Source organism: Haliotis asinina, chromosome 2 (assembly GCF_037392515.1).
Source record: "Haliotis asinina isolate JCU_RB_2024 chromosome 2, JCU_Hal_asi_v2, whole genome shotgun sequence".
Lineage (NCBI taxonomy): Eukaryota > Metazoa > Mollusca > Gastropoda > Lepetellida > Haliotidae > Haliotis > Haliotis asinina.
Genome location: NC_090281.1, coordinates 44,069,493 through 44,083,329, shown reverse-complemented (window position 1 = coordinate 44,083,329; position 13,837 = coordinate 44,069,493). Strand labels below are relative to the sequence as shown.

The following is a 13,837-nucleotide window of genomic DNA, read 5'->3' as shown; positions in this document are numbered from 1 at the left end:
TGTGTGAGAAAACATAATCTTTTTCGCATGAAATATTGATAAATATCCATACCAATATAATGAGGGATATGTAGTCACATTCAATTGCGAAGTAAATCTTTTATAATTTCATAAAATACTATGATACACTGACTGCTCCCTTACACTTCCGGATTGACTTCACGTGTATGTTTACAACGAACTGTAAATGTTTGTTCACATTATCAGGCTATCAGTTCTATGTTTAAGTAAGTGTTTGTTAATTGGATTTGAATTCGATAAACCGCGTATACCTGAAAAGTATAACTTCATCGCATATTTGGTTTCTCTGAGTCCGAGCTTTGTTAGTTATTTTAATTTTATTTCTTGATCAGCAAACATGGTAAATGGATAACAATGTTTTGACAGTGTCATCATTAATCCACATGCAGATAAAAATATGCTTTCAAGAAGAAGAGAAGGAACCAGATTGAAAACACCTCAAGATTCACGAAAACAATGTCCTAACCTCTAATCATTTGTAATTACATGGATTAACTACTTTTAATTCATCACAATCATTTCCATTTTTGTTTTGTTTGTTTTTTCAGAAGGAGTTTGATGTATGAAGAAAAATATAATGAAGTTTGTTGTGAAAAGTGTTACAAGTGGGAACTGCCGTCTGGGTATGATTGAGAATATCGGAAGATGCACGAAGACAGTGGAAACACCCATGTGCATGCTGTACACGAGAGGAGGTACATATAGTTCATGATAGATAGTGAGCAATGGATCAACAGCCCACCACAAATAATGATCTCAGTTGTACCATTTATGTGAACATGGTGAAACCATGACTGTGAATGTAGTGTAGCTCTAGCAGTGAATATAGTGAAACACTTCCAGTGAATGTTGTGAAACACTTACAGTTAATGTAGTCAAACCATGAAAATCAATGTAGTGAAAGTCTTACAGGCATTGTAGTGAAACAGCATATTTAAAAAAAGGAATTATTTTGTGAGCATGATGAGTCAGGTACATTTGTGTGATACTTATTAACCCACAGGCAGTGCCCCTCATCTGACCCGAGATCTGCTACACAAGATACAAGACCTCCCTCCAGTCGCTAACATGGCTGTCAGCATGGTGTAAGTGCTTCCATTCTTTTAACAGCAATAAACCATGGACCATCTGATCTTCCATCAGACACCTCATATGCGTGAGTTTAACTTTAAGCTCATCAGGAAGCTGATAAGGCAAGGTTGTCATCTATAGGATGACAAGCTCCCTGTTATGTGCTTCCCCAGTTAACAGAGCATCCAGGGTTGCATAGTAGAGAGTAGAGACAAATTATCAGACAATACATTATATATATCACCCCCCAACATATTATTCCTACTATTTGGAAACACCTTTCCCGCAGTTATCTGTGGTAGGCAGTGAAAGGTTCATTAAGGTGGACTTGAGATAATGAAATCAAAGCAGTTATGGATCCAAGTATCACATATCCAAAATTCTACCAGTTTGTTATCCCTGACAAGTTTGTCTTATTTAACCCAACCCCAGCCCCATCTGGGCTAGAAATTAAACAAGAACACTACTGCAATCAATTACTCTCAGTTAAATGTGAAGATGTGAGTAAGAATTGGTCTTCAACAATCCATACTTCTTGTAAGAGGCAACTAAAGTGATTGGATAGTCAGACTTGCTGAATTGGTTGAGAGCATCATCATATCCCAGATGCATAGAATGATGCTGACGCTGATCACTGGATTGTCTGGTCCAGATTTGTTTATATACAGACAGCCACCATTTAGCAGGAAGATTGTTAAGTGCGGCATTCAGCAACAAACAAACATTAATAATGTGTGAAATATTGATCATGTAGATGGAGACCAGAATATATTTCTCATTCTTGTTCCAGAGCTGAACACCATGAAGCACTTAAGGAATATGGTCAGGGGATGGCAAGATTTGCAGCTATGCAGGTACCATTGTGGTGAAGTGATTCTTTTCATCAAGTTTGTGATGTCAGGTATTTGAGTGTGCATTACACTACCTGAACAAACCATGATGCATGGGGTAATGATGATCAGATTGTGCACTTTGAGCAGGATATCTAGCCTAGAGAAGGCATGTTACATATCTTCTCATTATTATTATTAATATAACATGTAGTTTTATTCTCAAGAGGAATGATCAGGTATTATTATGGCCGATTGTATTTGTAGCTTGTGTGCTGTTTCCCGAGAGGAAGTAAACCACTGAATATGTACAGAGCAATGTCCTGGTAATTCTCCATTCTTTAAAAATAATGAAGCCAGGGCCCCCAAGGACATTGCTCCTTTCCTGAAAATGGAATGACGTCACAAATGTTATATAATATCTTTTGAAACATTCTATTCAGATCGATCTGGTGGAGCATTTATGCCTTTGTGATATATTGTTGTTTTTTGTAAGGAGTTTCTGGTGTACACATCTCTGCATGACACAAACGTGGAGATTCCGTCTGGCTACAATGAGAAGAGTGGAAGCGCAGTGTGGACGAAAGGTGGCAAGATGAAGGTACATGTGTAATAGCCTTACTCTTAGGACATGTAATAGAACAGTAACTACTCTCGAAAAGCTCCTTTAAATTTGAACAGTGTGGTTAGCCATGGCAGCCATTACTCTTGAGCTAAGGGAGATCACTCTGCTGGCATGTTTTGCATTGAAATACTACATTTTTAAACTTATCCTATCTCACGATTTGCACTTCTCTCTCTTGCTTCGACACTGAGTGGAACAAATTAGAACTTTCCTGTAGGCCTCTCTTGTCCATATGCCCGTGTTCCCCAGGCTGCTCTCCTTACAGGACGGGTCCCTTAGCCCATGCAGAGCATGCAGCATGCTCCCCTATCTACCCACGTGACTACCTCAGAGAGATCATTCTTCTTCTTGTCGCACGACAGAGTGGACGTATCATAGTTCTTGTATAGAGTTTGAGTTGTTTTGTATTATGAGGAAAACATATCCTCCAAACAAGAAGCGTAAGTTTTGTGTAAAACTATTTTTTCGACTTTAGAGAAACGTTGTGAGAAGTGTGCAGGTTTATCAACTGAAGATTTCAAGGCTTATAAGCGGGTTTGTGCTCGTAGGATTGCAGATAGAGCTAGGAATGCATCTGTTGACCAAGGCCCCACTCCTACCCAGAAACCATGCCTTGATCGTCCTACCCTCACCCCTCGTCGTTTGAAATCCCCGCTCTCTGAGGCTTTGGTTCACCGATCTGCATCACCTGCATTACCAAATAATTCCATTTCTCCAAGTCATTCAAGGCGATCACGTTCGATTCATTGATCTGTTTCATCGGAACGTTCAAGTCCTAATCGGTCTAGATCGCCTGACAGGTCTGTCTCGAATCCATCTCGTAGATCGCCTGAGCGGTCATGTTCACCCCAGCAGAGTGGCGTTGGCCGTCAGTCTGTTTCTACTGATCGTACCAAAACACGTATTGTTTCTAATGGTGGTATCGGCACTTCCTCCTGTTTGGATTCACGTTGCCAAACTGATTCACCTGCTCGCTCAAGATCATCCCATCGGGATGGTAGGTCAGGCTCTACTAATCGATCCAAATCGCCAGATCGAGTTAGATGATCCCATCTTTCTCTCTCCCCGACTAGTCAACATGCTATGGTTTGTTTGATTTCACCAGTTCGCTCCCCATCAAGACGCCGGTATAGTTCCAGGGACCGTCGCTCTCCTTCACGTCAAACTGATTCGTATCATATTATGGGGGCGACAATTCTACCTGAATCATGGAATCCTAATCAGGATTCCTCTCAAAAGCCAGATTTAAATACACTGCTTCGGGCTATTACAGTAGCTTGGAATCAATGTCAACCTTCAACTACGTCAAGTTCAGTTCCAGTTGCATCAACTGGTAACCTGTCTTCCACTGGTGTATCTCATCAACCCTCATCCCGCTCTCCAAATAATTCGGATATTTCTACCCCAGAGGGTAGTTTTGATTTAGTAGAACCTTCACATGAACTTGCCTGGATTGTTGAAAAGCTTCAACTGTCAGTGAGCAGATCTCCGGATGACCTTAATGTTTCTTATGCTCTGAAGAATAGAGACCTATCGACCATTACCTTGCCACCACGACCGTGCATTCTGCAAATGAAACGTTCATAAGATGATGCGTTTAAGAAATTGAAACGCGTGAAGGATGGTTTGTCTTCACCCAAGTTTATGCCATCCATTGCTCACGGCCATGGGTTTTCTAGGTTGGCTTTGTCTCCATCAGTTGACGAGGATATTCCTACCCTATGTGGCAAACGCGCTGCTTCACCTTTCTTTGTGGAAGATAGGGAATTGGCACATATGGATATGACTATTTGTCGCACACTACCCTATATCAATTGTGCTATTTCAGCAGTGGATGCCGTTGCTGTAGCTGTTGACCACGCATATACTGACCAAGATGCTTATATCAGGGGATGCATGGCATTGGTCTTAGACCAGTTTCAGGTCATTCTAGACCAATTATCCCATTTTTTCAGGTACATACTTGCAGTGTGCAGTAGAGGCCCCCTCAACATTTCATCTTGGGATGAACGCTTCAAGGCTGAATTGTTTAGACAGCCTTTTTCCTCAGATATGCTTTTTGGTGGTAGCATTGGAGAAGTTTCAAACAAGGTGCATCAGGACACTCATTTTCAGGTCTCTGATGAATTACTGAAAATGCAGAAATATCAGCTGCAAAGTTCATTGAAACAGCGCAGAACGCCTCGTTTCTCTCCAACCAACCAAGATTTGAATGACTGCTCTCGTGACAGACCCTTTACCCAAACATGGAACAGGAGTAGAAAACCTTCCCGACGTGGCGCCTCTTGTCATCCCACCAAGACAGGTCCCGACACTTTAAGTGGCACCTCTAAGCAGTGACTCACAGAGATTGCTGCCCGACTTGGTCCTACCGTCCCCAATCGTCCCGATCTTTGACTCACCGGTGGGCAGAAGATTAGGAAAGTTTGCACCCAACTGGGAGATTCTCAGAGATCCATATATTTCGGCGATTCTCACTCACTGATATCAGATGCCGCTTGCCGGGAATCCCCCTCTCACAGTCACTCCTCTTCAACGCACTTATCCTCCGGATCAAAATTTGCTTCTTCAGGCCACCACAGAGACACTTCTGGGCAAGCATGCTGTAGAACATCTCGTTACATCTTGTTACTCCAGGGTTCTACTTCCCGATATTTCTGGTGCAAAAAAACAATTCAAACAAACTTTGTTTGATATTCAACATGAAACAGTTCAATGCCCGGTTTCTGTCACCACCCCACTTTCGGGGGATGTCAGTCAACCTGCTATGCACCATTTTGAAGAAAGGGGACTATCTGATTTCCCTCGAGCTGCAAGATTCCTATTTTCACATACCAATACATCTTCAGTTCACGTTCCAAGCACGTCATTACCAGTGGATACTACCATTTGGAATATCTACGGCCCCATGGCTTTTTACTCGGGTAACCAAACTGATAACAAGCTACCTGCATTGTCGGGGAATCACTATGGAGAGCTACATCGATGACTGTGTTCAAGCTCAGCAGGATCCAGTTGTCCTTCATCTCCACAGGTAGTTCACCATCAAGTTGCTAACGCAACTAGGGTGGCCCCTGAATTGCGAGAAGTCGGAATTAATACCGACTCGGAGATTACAATTCATAGGGGCGATATTCGACACGCATCAGGGCATGTTATTTGTACCTCAGGACAGATGGGACAAGATTCGGCGCATACTACCCCTAGCATTGAATTCACTCAGAACCCTCCGCCAATGGCAAGAGTTACCAGGGTTGTTAACGTCGGCACAAGCACTGACTTACAGGGGCCAACTACAACTTCACCCTCTCGAAATGTTTTTGTGCTCATACATCCGGAACGACAACCCCAGGGAGATGATTCGTCTTCCAGAGCAGCTTCGGCCAGTTCTTCGTTGGTGGCTCAATGAACAGAATGTTTGCGCCGGAGTCTCTATGGTGCCATTCACACCAACTCTTCACCTGTTTGTCAACGCATCCCTCGAGGGTTGGGGTGCCCACTTTCTCCATCATCGAGTGGCTGGGCAGTGGTCATCCGCAGAAAAGACCCTTCACATCAGCGAGTTGGAATTCAGTGCAGTCATTCTAGCCATTCTCCATTGGGCAGCAGAACTCCAGTCGTTCCATCTACTGATTCAATCGGACAATTCAACAGTGGTATGATACATCAACCATCAAGGCTCGACAGGGTCAGCAGCTCTGCTTCGGTGGACGTTTCGGTTTTAGCACCTAATCGATTCTCTTTACATTGTGGCAAGAGCCTGACACATTCCCGGAGTGAGGAATGTCATAGCCGATGCCTTGTCTCGTCCCAAACGGCTGTCACCAACAGAGTGGATGTTACTGCCTCTGATATTTCAGTCAATGATCTAACCAATATCTCAACCAGAAGTAGATCTATTCGCCACTCGGTACAACCATCAGCTTCCAAAGTTCGTATCACCTATTCCGGATCCTGAGGCGTGGGACCACGATGCGATAGCAATATCTTGGGAGGTACTGAACGCCTACTCGTTTCCTCCCCCGGCTCTACTTCCCAAAGTTGTTCAGAAGTTACTTACAACCAGCAAGATTCGTCTGGTCTTGGGTGCACAGTTTTGGCCAGCAAGAAGTTGGCTCGTTGATCTAAAGCAATTAGCAGAACCGAATCCAGTAACGCTACCCGCCCGCAACAACTTACTTCGTCATCCTCATTCAAACGTGTACCATAGACCCAGGATCTAAACGTATGGCGCATTTACAGAAATCTCTGAGAGCCAAGGGTTACTCTCACAGAGTAGCTGCAGCTATAACTTCTGCACACAGGATTTCAACCCGATCATTGTATGACAATAAATGGAAGAAATTTGAACATTATTGTGGTATTAGGGGAATTATTTCTCCCACCACTGCATCACTTCAAGTCGTTGCAGAATTTCTACAGCATTTACGAACTACGAGGAAGCTTAAAGGTACTACATTGTCAACCTATTTGGTTGCCATTAATTCGGTTCTTGCTGCAACTACTGGAACAAAGGTGTCTACTACTCCCGAGCTCCAGTCTCTGCTTCACTCGTTCAGGCTTGCTGACCAGTCCAGGAAGTTCAGACCTCCTGCATGGGATTTGTCAGTTGTCCTCCGTCATTTAGTGTCCACTGACTATGAACCACTACATGATAAGGAGTTTGAACAGATAACGTTCAAAACTTTCTTTTCAGTAGCATTGGCTACTGCGGCTTGTATTTCAGTGTTGCATGCACTTGATGTGAATCGTGTGCAATTTGAATGATAACGGCATGGCAGAGTATTTCTGGGATTGCGTTGGGACTTTGTCGCAAAAAACAGTTACCAGGACAACCAGATAGGCGTTTTACTATTCCTCCTTTGTCAACGATTTTTGGGCCTCATGATGTGGAAGATTCATCTCTCTGCCCTGTCAGAGCTCTACGGATCTTCTTAGCTGCCTCCCAAGATCGCCGTCGTCTTCGTAAGAGACTATTCATCCCACTGTCATCTACATCCAAGGCTGAGGTCTCACGGACAACTGTATCTTTTTGGATGTGTGCTACTATACTGAGGGCGTATGCTTTTGCTGGACTGCCACCCCCAGCAGCATCCAATCCTCATGAGACCCGTGCGTTAGCGTCTACGATGGCTCTACACAGCAACTGTTCCTTGACGTCCATCATGGATGGTTGATTTTGGCACTCTGATACAGTGTTTTCTTCGCATTATCAGAGGGATTTGTCGGTCACTGATGTCCGAGGTCTTCACCAGGTCGGACCCCTTGTCTTGGCCCAGCAGCTGTCATCGGCCCATCAACACAGATGGGGAAGAGTGCGATTATGCTTTCTTTCTCGTGTACATACTGAATAAAATTTTGACCTTTGTTTCTGAGTTTTGTTCTGGATTCTTCTTGGAATTGAACTCTTTACTCAATTTATTGGGTGATTGCTATTAGTGTCTAGACGGATCTACAGTGGCTAGATCCTGTTTTTGCGATGTAGAAGAGTTCAACAATCTCGCTTGCTGACCTGTACTCCTCGGAGCAATCACGTCAGTGTAGTGAGTCCTTCCCAATTTCCTTTACGGATTTCGTAGCGTTCATAGCTCCTAAGTTCCTTAGCACACCTTTCTGGTCTTACTGTGGTAAGTAGTGGAAGCCATGTGGTGTTGTTTTGGTACTGAACGTTAAACTTGTGAGCTTTCCGATTCAGTTTCCTTTTCCCCTCTTAGTGATGGGGTCTGGGGGGCTGTCTCGAAGCAGGTACAGGCCCGATTACTAGTCTTAAGACTTTATTTACGGGGGTACTCTGATAAATTGCGACGAAGTGAGATGACTTGCCTAGTTGCGTCTCCTAGCATATGCGAGGGTTGTGGCCGAACACCACATTGCTCAGGAGTACCCACTCCTTGAGAGTGATGGCGCCTAGTAAGCCAAGGGGTTCAGGAGAACCTACCACTAGTATAGGTTCTTTGGTAGTTGGATGCGACCTCTCTTGTTCATTGCTACCTACGGTTGTCATTAGCCTATACAGTAATACTGTCAGTGCTTTGAGACATAGTGTAATCTGCTACCCGCAGTCCAACCGTGGGATAAGTGCAAATCGTGAGATAGGATAAGTTTAAAAATTTGGAAATTTTAACTATAAATGGTATATTGATATACTCACGCATTGTGTGCCCACCCAGCCTCCCCACTACACAGATTTAGACGTGGGCTCCAAGAAAGAATGATCTCTCTGAGGTAGTCACGTGGGTAGATAGGGGAGCATGCTGCATGCTCTGCATGGGCTAAGGGACCCATCCTGTGAGGAGAGCAGCCTGGGGAACACGGGCATATGGACAAGAGAGGCCTACAGGAAAGTTCTAATTCGTTCCACTCAGCGTCGAAGCAAGAGAGAGAAGTGCAAATCGTGAGATAGGATAAGTATATAAATATACAATTTATAGTTAAAATTTCCAAATGTTGGCAACTATATATGGTTAGAGTGAACATCCGTCAGTTTTATCTCAAGTACATTTCACCAGATATACGTTACTATGTACATAAAGTGAGTCAGTGACTGAGTTAGGTTTTACACTGATTTGAACAGTATTTCACTTAGGCCTTGAATCAGGTGTTGTTTAAGATTAAGCTAATTTGAGTAGTATAGTTTAAAATCTGTAGAAGTCATCATACCACTCATTTTGTAGACATTGTAACAGTGAAACTTTTGGTCTTATTGCAGTTATTGATTAAGCAGTTTCCCTGTGTGAAATACAATGTATGTCAGTATTATGTCTACACCACCCTATCCAGGTTGAGACTGTTGTACTAAGTGATGTATGTTACAGATTGACGTGGACCTGTATATGAAGGTACAGTCAGCGGTCCAGCCAGACTGGTGCCAGGCCCTCAGTGATCATGACACAAATGCTGAGTCATCAAGGAAACGGGCAGTGAAATCTGTAGACAGAACATTAGCCTTCCTGGATCAAATATTAGAACAACAGTCCAAAACTGAGGTATGTGCAATCATGATAGTCACAGCAGACCCCGATTTCTTGAAACTTGTATAACGGTGTATACCCAGAACATGAAGAAAGACTGCAGGCCCCAATTTCTCAAAACTTAAGTCTGGTTGTTAATGGTTGTTAAAACGGTGTATACCCAGAACATGAAGAAGGATTGCAAATACAGACAAGCATGATTCAGGATTACCAGTGCACATCGATGAACATCATGTAAATTGTTGCTACTCGGGTGTGTTTGCAGAGGCTGAAGAACACAGAAGTGTTTGGGGCTGTGGAGGGAGGCTGGAATGTAGCCGAGAGAGAACGGTCAGCAAAGGAGACAGCGGCCAGGTCAGTTGCAGGTCAGTTGAACAGAAGCTGATTGTCTGGGAGTTCAAAGTTCATGGAAACAGAAAGGAACTGCTTCCATGTTTGGAGAAGATTACATGTTGAGTTGATGTTTCTGACGTTTGTAACTGTTATTACAACTGTTGTCCTTGTCTCCACAGGTTTTGTTATTGAAGGTTTTCACAGTCTTGGCCCTTCGTCTGAAACGTTCAAGATGTCTGAGATTGAAGAAATATTGCAGAAAACACTGGTATTAATATTTTGATTTTGGAGCACCACTCAAAGACTGTTCACTATTTCTTCACCAAATGTCACACCAGTGTCAAGATAATCAATCATGTTGTTTACAATGAAGGTGTCTAGATTAACTAGTTGTCATTGTATTTGACAATTATGGCAACTAGACAGGGTGTATCCGTTATCCTAGAAACATTTTGGTGTAAAACATCAGTAGTGATGAGGAAAACTAGATTTTGTATTTGTGTAGTAGTAAGACATTAGTTACCTCCCTTGACAGAACCACCTCCCTGATGACAAACCAAGGCTCATGCAGTCAATATGGCCGCCAGATGAAGTTCTTCATGCAGTACAACTTGGCATTGATGTTTTTGATAGCTGGTAAGTTACATTCCAAGAGACACACAACAAAATATGACATAATAGTTTTGGTCACCAAAGTGTGTGCATGTGCTTGAAAACTCCTTACATGGCCAGAGTCTCCAGAAATGAGGACAGTTGCCATGTAAGGTGGGATGGGATTTAACATCATACTTGAGAATATTTCACTCATATTGCACATACATGTGAGTACATGTGTGGCTGCTTGTAGTAGCCCAGACATAAGCTGGTTTTATAGAGCTGGCTCGCTGATAGCATGTTGCAGGTAAGCATGAATGCCCTATTCAGACACATTATACTCCAAATCGACCAGTCCTTGTTATACCCATTGATTCTGAACACCAGTTAAGGACCAACTAGTACCATATATTAACGTTTTTTGGTATGACACAGGCAGGGATTGAACCAGCAGCCTTCCTTCTGCAAGCAGATGCTCTAACCACTTCACCACAGAAGCAGTGACAGTTGCATTGCCCTGATTATCTTGGTCCTGTAGTAACACAGATTCACTGTGGGTGGAGTCCTTGTTGGCAAATGCTTGTTCTAAGGAACAAGTACGAGGAATGTTTGTTTACTGTCAATGACTTTGGTTGACTATAATCAAGCCCAGACAGCAGTAGTTATACTCGTGGTATCAGTCACTAGTTTACATGATGACGGACTGGACCACTGGCATACAAGTGAATGCTTTAACCTCTAGACTACCCCATTCACCGCTATCTCTCATGAAGTGACAATTGATGGATACACTTCTCTCAGTATCCCTAACCATATGCATTACGAACCCACTAGCAGCAATGATCAAATCATACCAAATACACCATCTAATAATGGGCACTCTCCCTATTGTTGTGAGAAGTGTATGTGATCTGCTCTCTGTCTGACAGCTACCCCTACACAGTGACTGAGAGAGGGGGAGCCTTGATATTCCAGTACGACCACCACCAACCAGTTCATCCAGAGTCTGCTGGGGACACAGTCACAAGCACTGGATATGAGATCTCCTTGAAAGACAAAGTGTAAGATCACTTGAAATCTTGTCATGGTAATGTTTTGCAGGTGCAAGGATATCATGGTTGATGATTTCCTTTACCTTTAGGTATTTCAATGTTTGTAATGCATTCAAAGAGTCTAGATGTCAGCCCTTCAGGAAATAATGGTCAAGATGGGTTCACACACTAACTGCTTGATTATGGAGTCAGCTGGAAGCTTGTGGCAGGTACCAGGAATATACCATATTTCTCAGACAATGGGTTCATTTGTTTCAGGTTCAATCATTGTGAGTTTGGAGCTTTGTACAATGTGCAACACAATTTGTGTCTAAGTATTGTCAGCTGCAAATTGACTTTCCAATGTTTATCTTTAGGCCAAGCTTTCTATCTTGGCCAATGTTTCTTGTTCCAGAAATATCACAAGAGGCTGTCCTCACCTTGCTAAATTTAACAGAAATTATTTTAAAGAACAACTCAGAATGGTGTATATGCATTGTTTTAGTTATCGTGACGACTTCTCCCCGCTACTAAAGGGCTGTCCGTGCTACACTTGCCAAAAGTTCACCAGATCCTACATCAACCATCTGCTCAACACCTCAGAGCTTCTGGCTGGAGTGTTGCTCATGATGTGAGTGTTACAAGCCATCATACTCAACACTTTCATTAATTTTTTCGCCCATCAGAGAATTTCATCAATTTCTGTCATAGCAGAACTGTTTTCGTTAGAGCCATTTCACCTGTAGACATCAAGATTTTTGTTCCATTTCAACTTTGCAAAAACAGAATGGTAATCTGAATGGTAAACTCAAACTTGACCCAGCATATAATGATGGATTTGCAGGGGTCTGACAGTAATTTAGTTTCAGTTCGATTTAGTTTCGTTCCAACCATTTCATATTTGTGTTATGGTTTTTCCTTTCAGACACAACTTTCATCACTACTTCCAGTTTTTCAAGACAATCAGACAGTGTTTATCAGAAGGAATGTTTGAATCTCTGAAAGATCTCATCCTCAAACAGAAAAGATGATATCAACCGCACATTAAGAAATAAATTTTATGTCAGTTTGTCTCCATATTTGTATCTTTCAAGTAGATGCCTGATCACAAAACTAAGATTCTGCATAAAAATAGGCCCAGCAGTTTCATGGATCAGCCTGGTTGACTGCATGATATCACACCCAACAGCATGTGTTGCTCATATCACACCCAACAGCATAATGTGTTGCTCATATCACACCCAACAGCATAATGTGTTGCGCATATCACACCCAACAGCATGTGTTGCTCATGATATCATTTTAGTTTAGTTTTATGCCACTGTCAGCAACTCATTATATCGACCACAATGTTGTAGTACACATTTAAGTTGGGCCCCATTTTACAAAGCAATCATGTTGCTCTGACAATCATAACTCACATGCTATAACATAGACCATCACAGCAGTGTATAAAACTCCTACAGACAGGAAACCCACAGGGCTGATAACTAAAAAATGTTGTCTGCCCTGTTAACATGTAACCAGCCCTGTATCATGGTTTTACTAAATTTGCTTTTGTTCATGTTTCGGTTTACCTCACTAGAAGTAATTCACTAATTACTTTCTTTTAACACCATATCTCAATTTCCATATTACTTGTAGTGAGATAAAGCGAAACATGAACAAAAGCAAATTTAATAAAACCATAACATGGTGGTCAATATTGATTCATTGTCACTGCCATCTGAATTAGAAAGGCAGAAAAGAACTTTATTTATTGGCTGAAAACATTCTCTAGACCAGTCACATTTAATGTTAGATAAGTGTGTGGGTTGATCTGTGGAAGTTTGATTGATCATGAACTATACCGACATCATCTAGTTACCACAGTTGTAAATTATTATCGACATATTTCCCATAGTCAATGACATGGTCAAACACATACCCTTGGAAAATGTATTAGGGCAAGGCTGGCTATGAAATAAAGTTGTAAGCCTGCCATGTAACAAGCAAGCAGCAGACCACCAAGCAGATGCTATTTCATACACTGATCTAAGTGGCAATCATTCCTGTAAATATCTCCTTTAATGAGGATCTTAGATGGCAGGGCTGGATTTAAACGATATTGACTTTATTGCAAAGATGAAAAACCTAGCTGCACCAGTCACATTCCAGTTGCACTGCTCTTATTGTAATATGTAGATGCATTTGTTTAGACGTATTATTCAGAAGTATACCCACTCACACACTGACATGTACCTGGTGCAAGTTAGACTAATAACTAGGTAGCACTTTGTAATATTGGGTTTTATCTGTACAAGTAACAAAGCACTAAATCGAGTCCTGAATGTCAAACTGACCAAGCACTGATGTCCACAA

General features: G+C 42.3%; 1 protein-coding gene across 1 annotated transcript; it reads left to right on the top strand.

Moving 5' to 3' along the window:
• The first annotated feature begins 130 nt into the window (after positions 1 to 130).
• Positions 131 to 12,555, top strand: LOC137273761 (queuine tRNA-ribosyltransferase accessory subunit 2-like). Its single transcript, XM_067806603.1, has 12 exons — positions 131 to 227; positions 570 to 716; positions 1,025 to 1,106; positions 1,883 to 1,946; positions 2,419 to 2,523; positions 9,363 to 9,533; positions 9,784 to 9,883; positions 10,031 to 10,119; positions 10,387 to 10,487; positions 11,375 to 11,506; positions 11,982 to 12,107; positions 12,402 to 12,555. The coding sequence occupies exons 2-12, from the start codon at positions 584 to 586 to the stop codon at positions 12,505 to 12,507; spliced, it is 1,209 nt and encodes a 402-aa protein (XP_067662704.1). The 5' UTR covers positions 131 to 227; positions 570 to 583; the 3' UTR covers positions 12,508 to 12,555.
• The last annotated feature ends 1,282 nt before the right edge of the window (positions 12,556 to 13,837 follow it).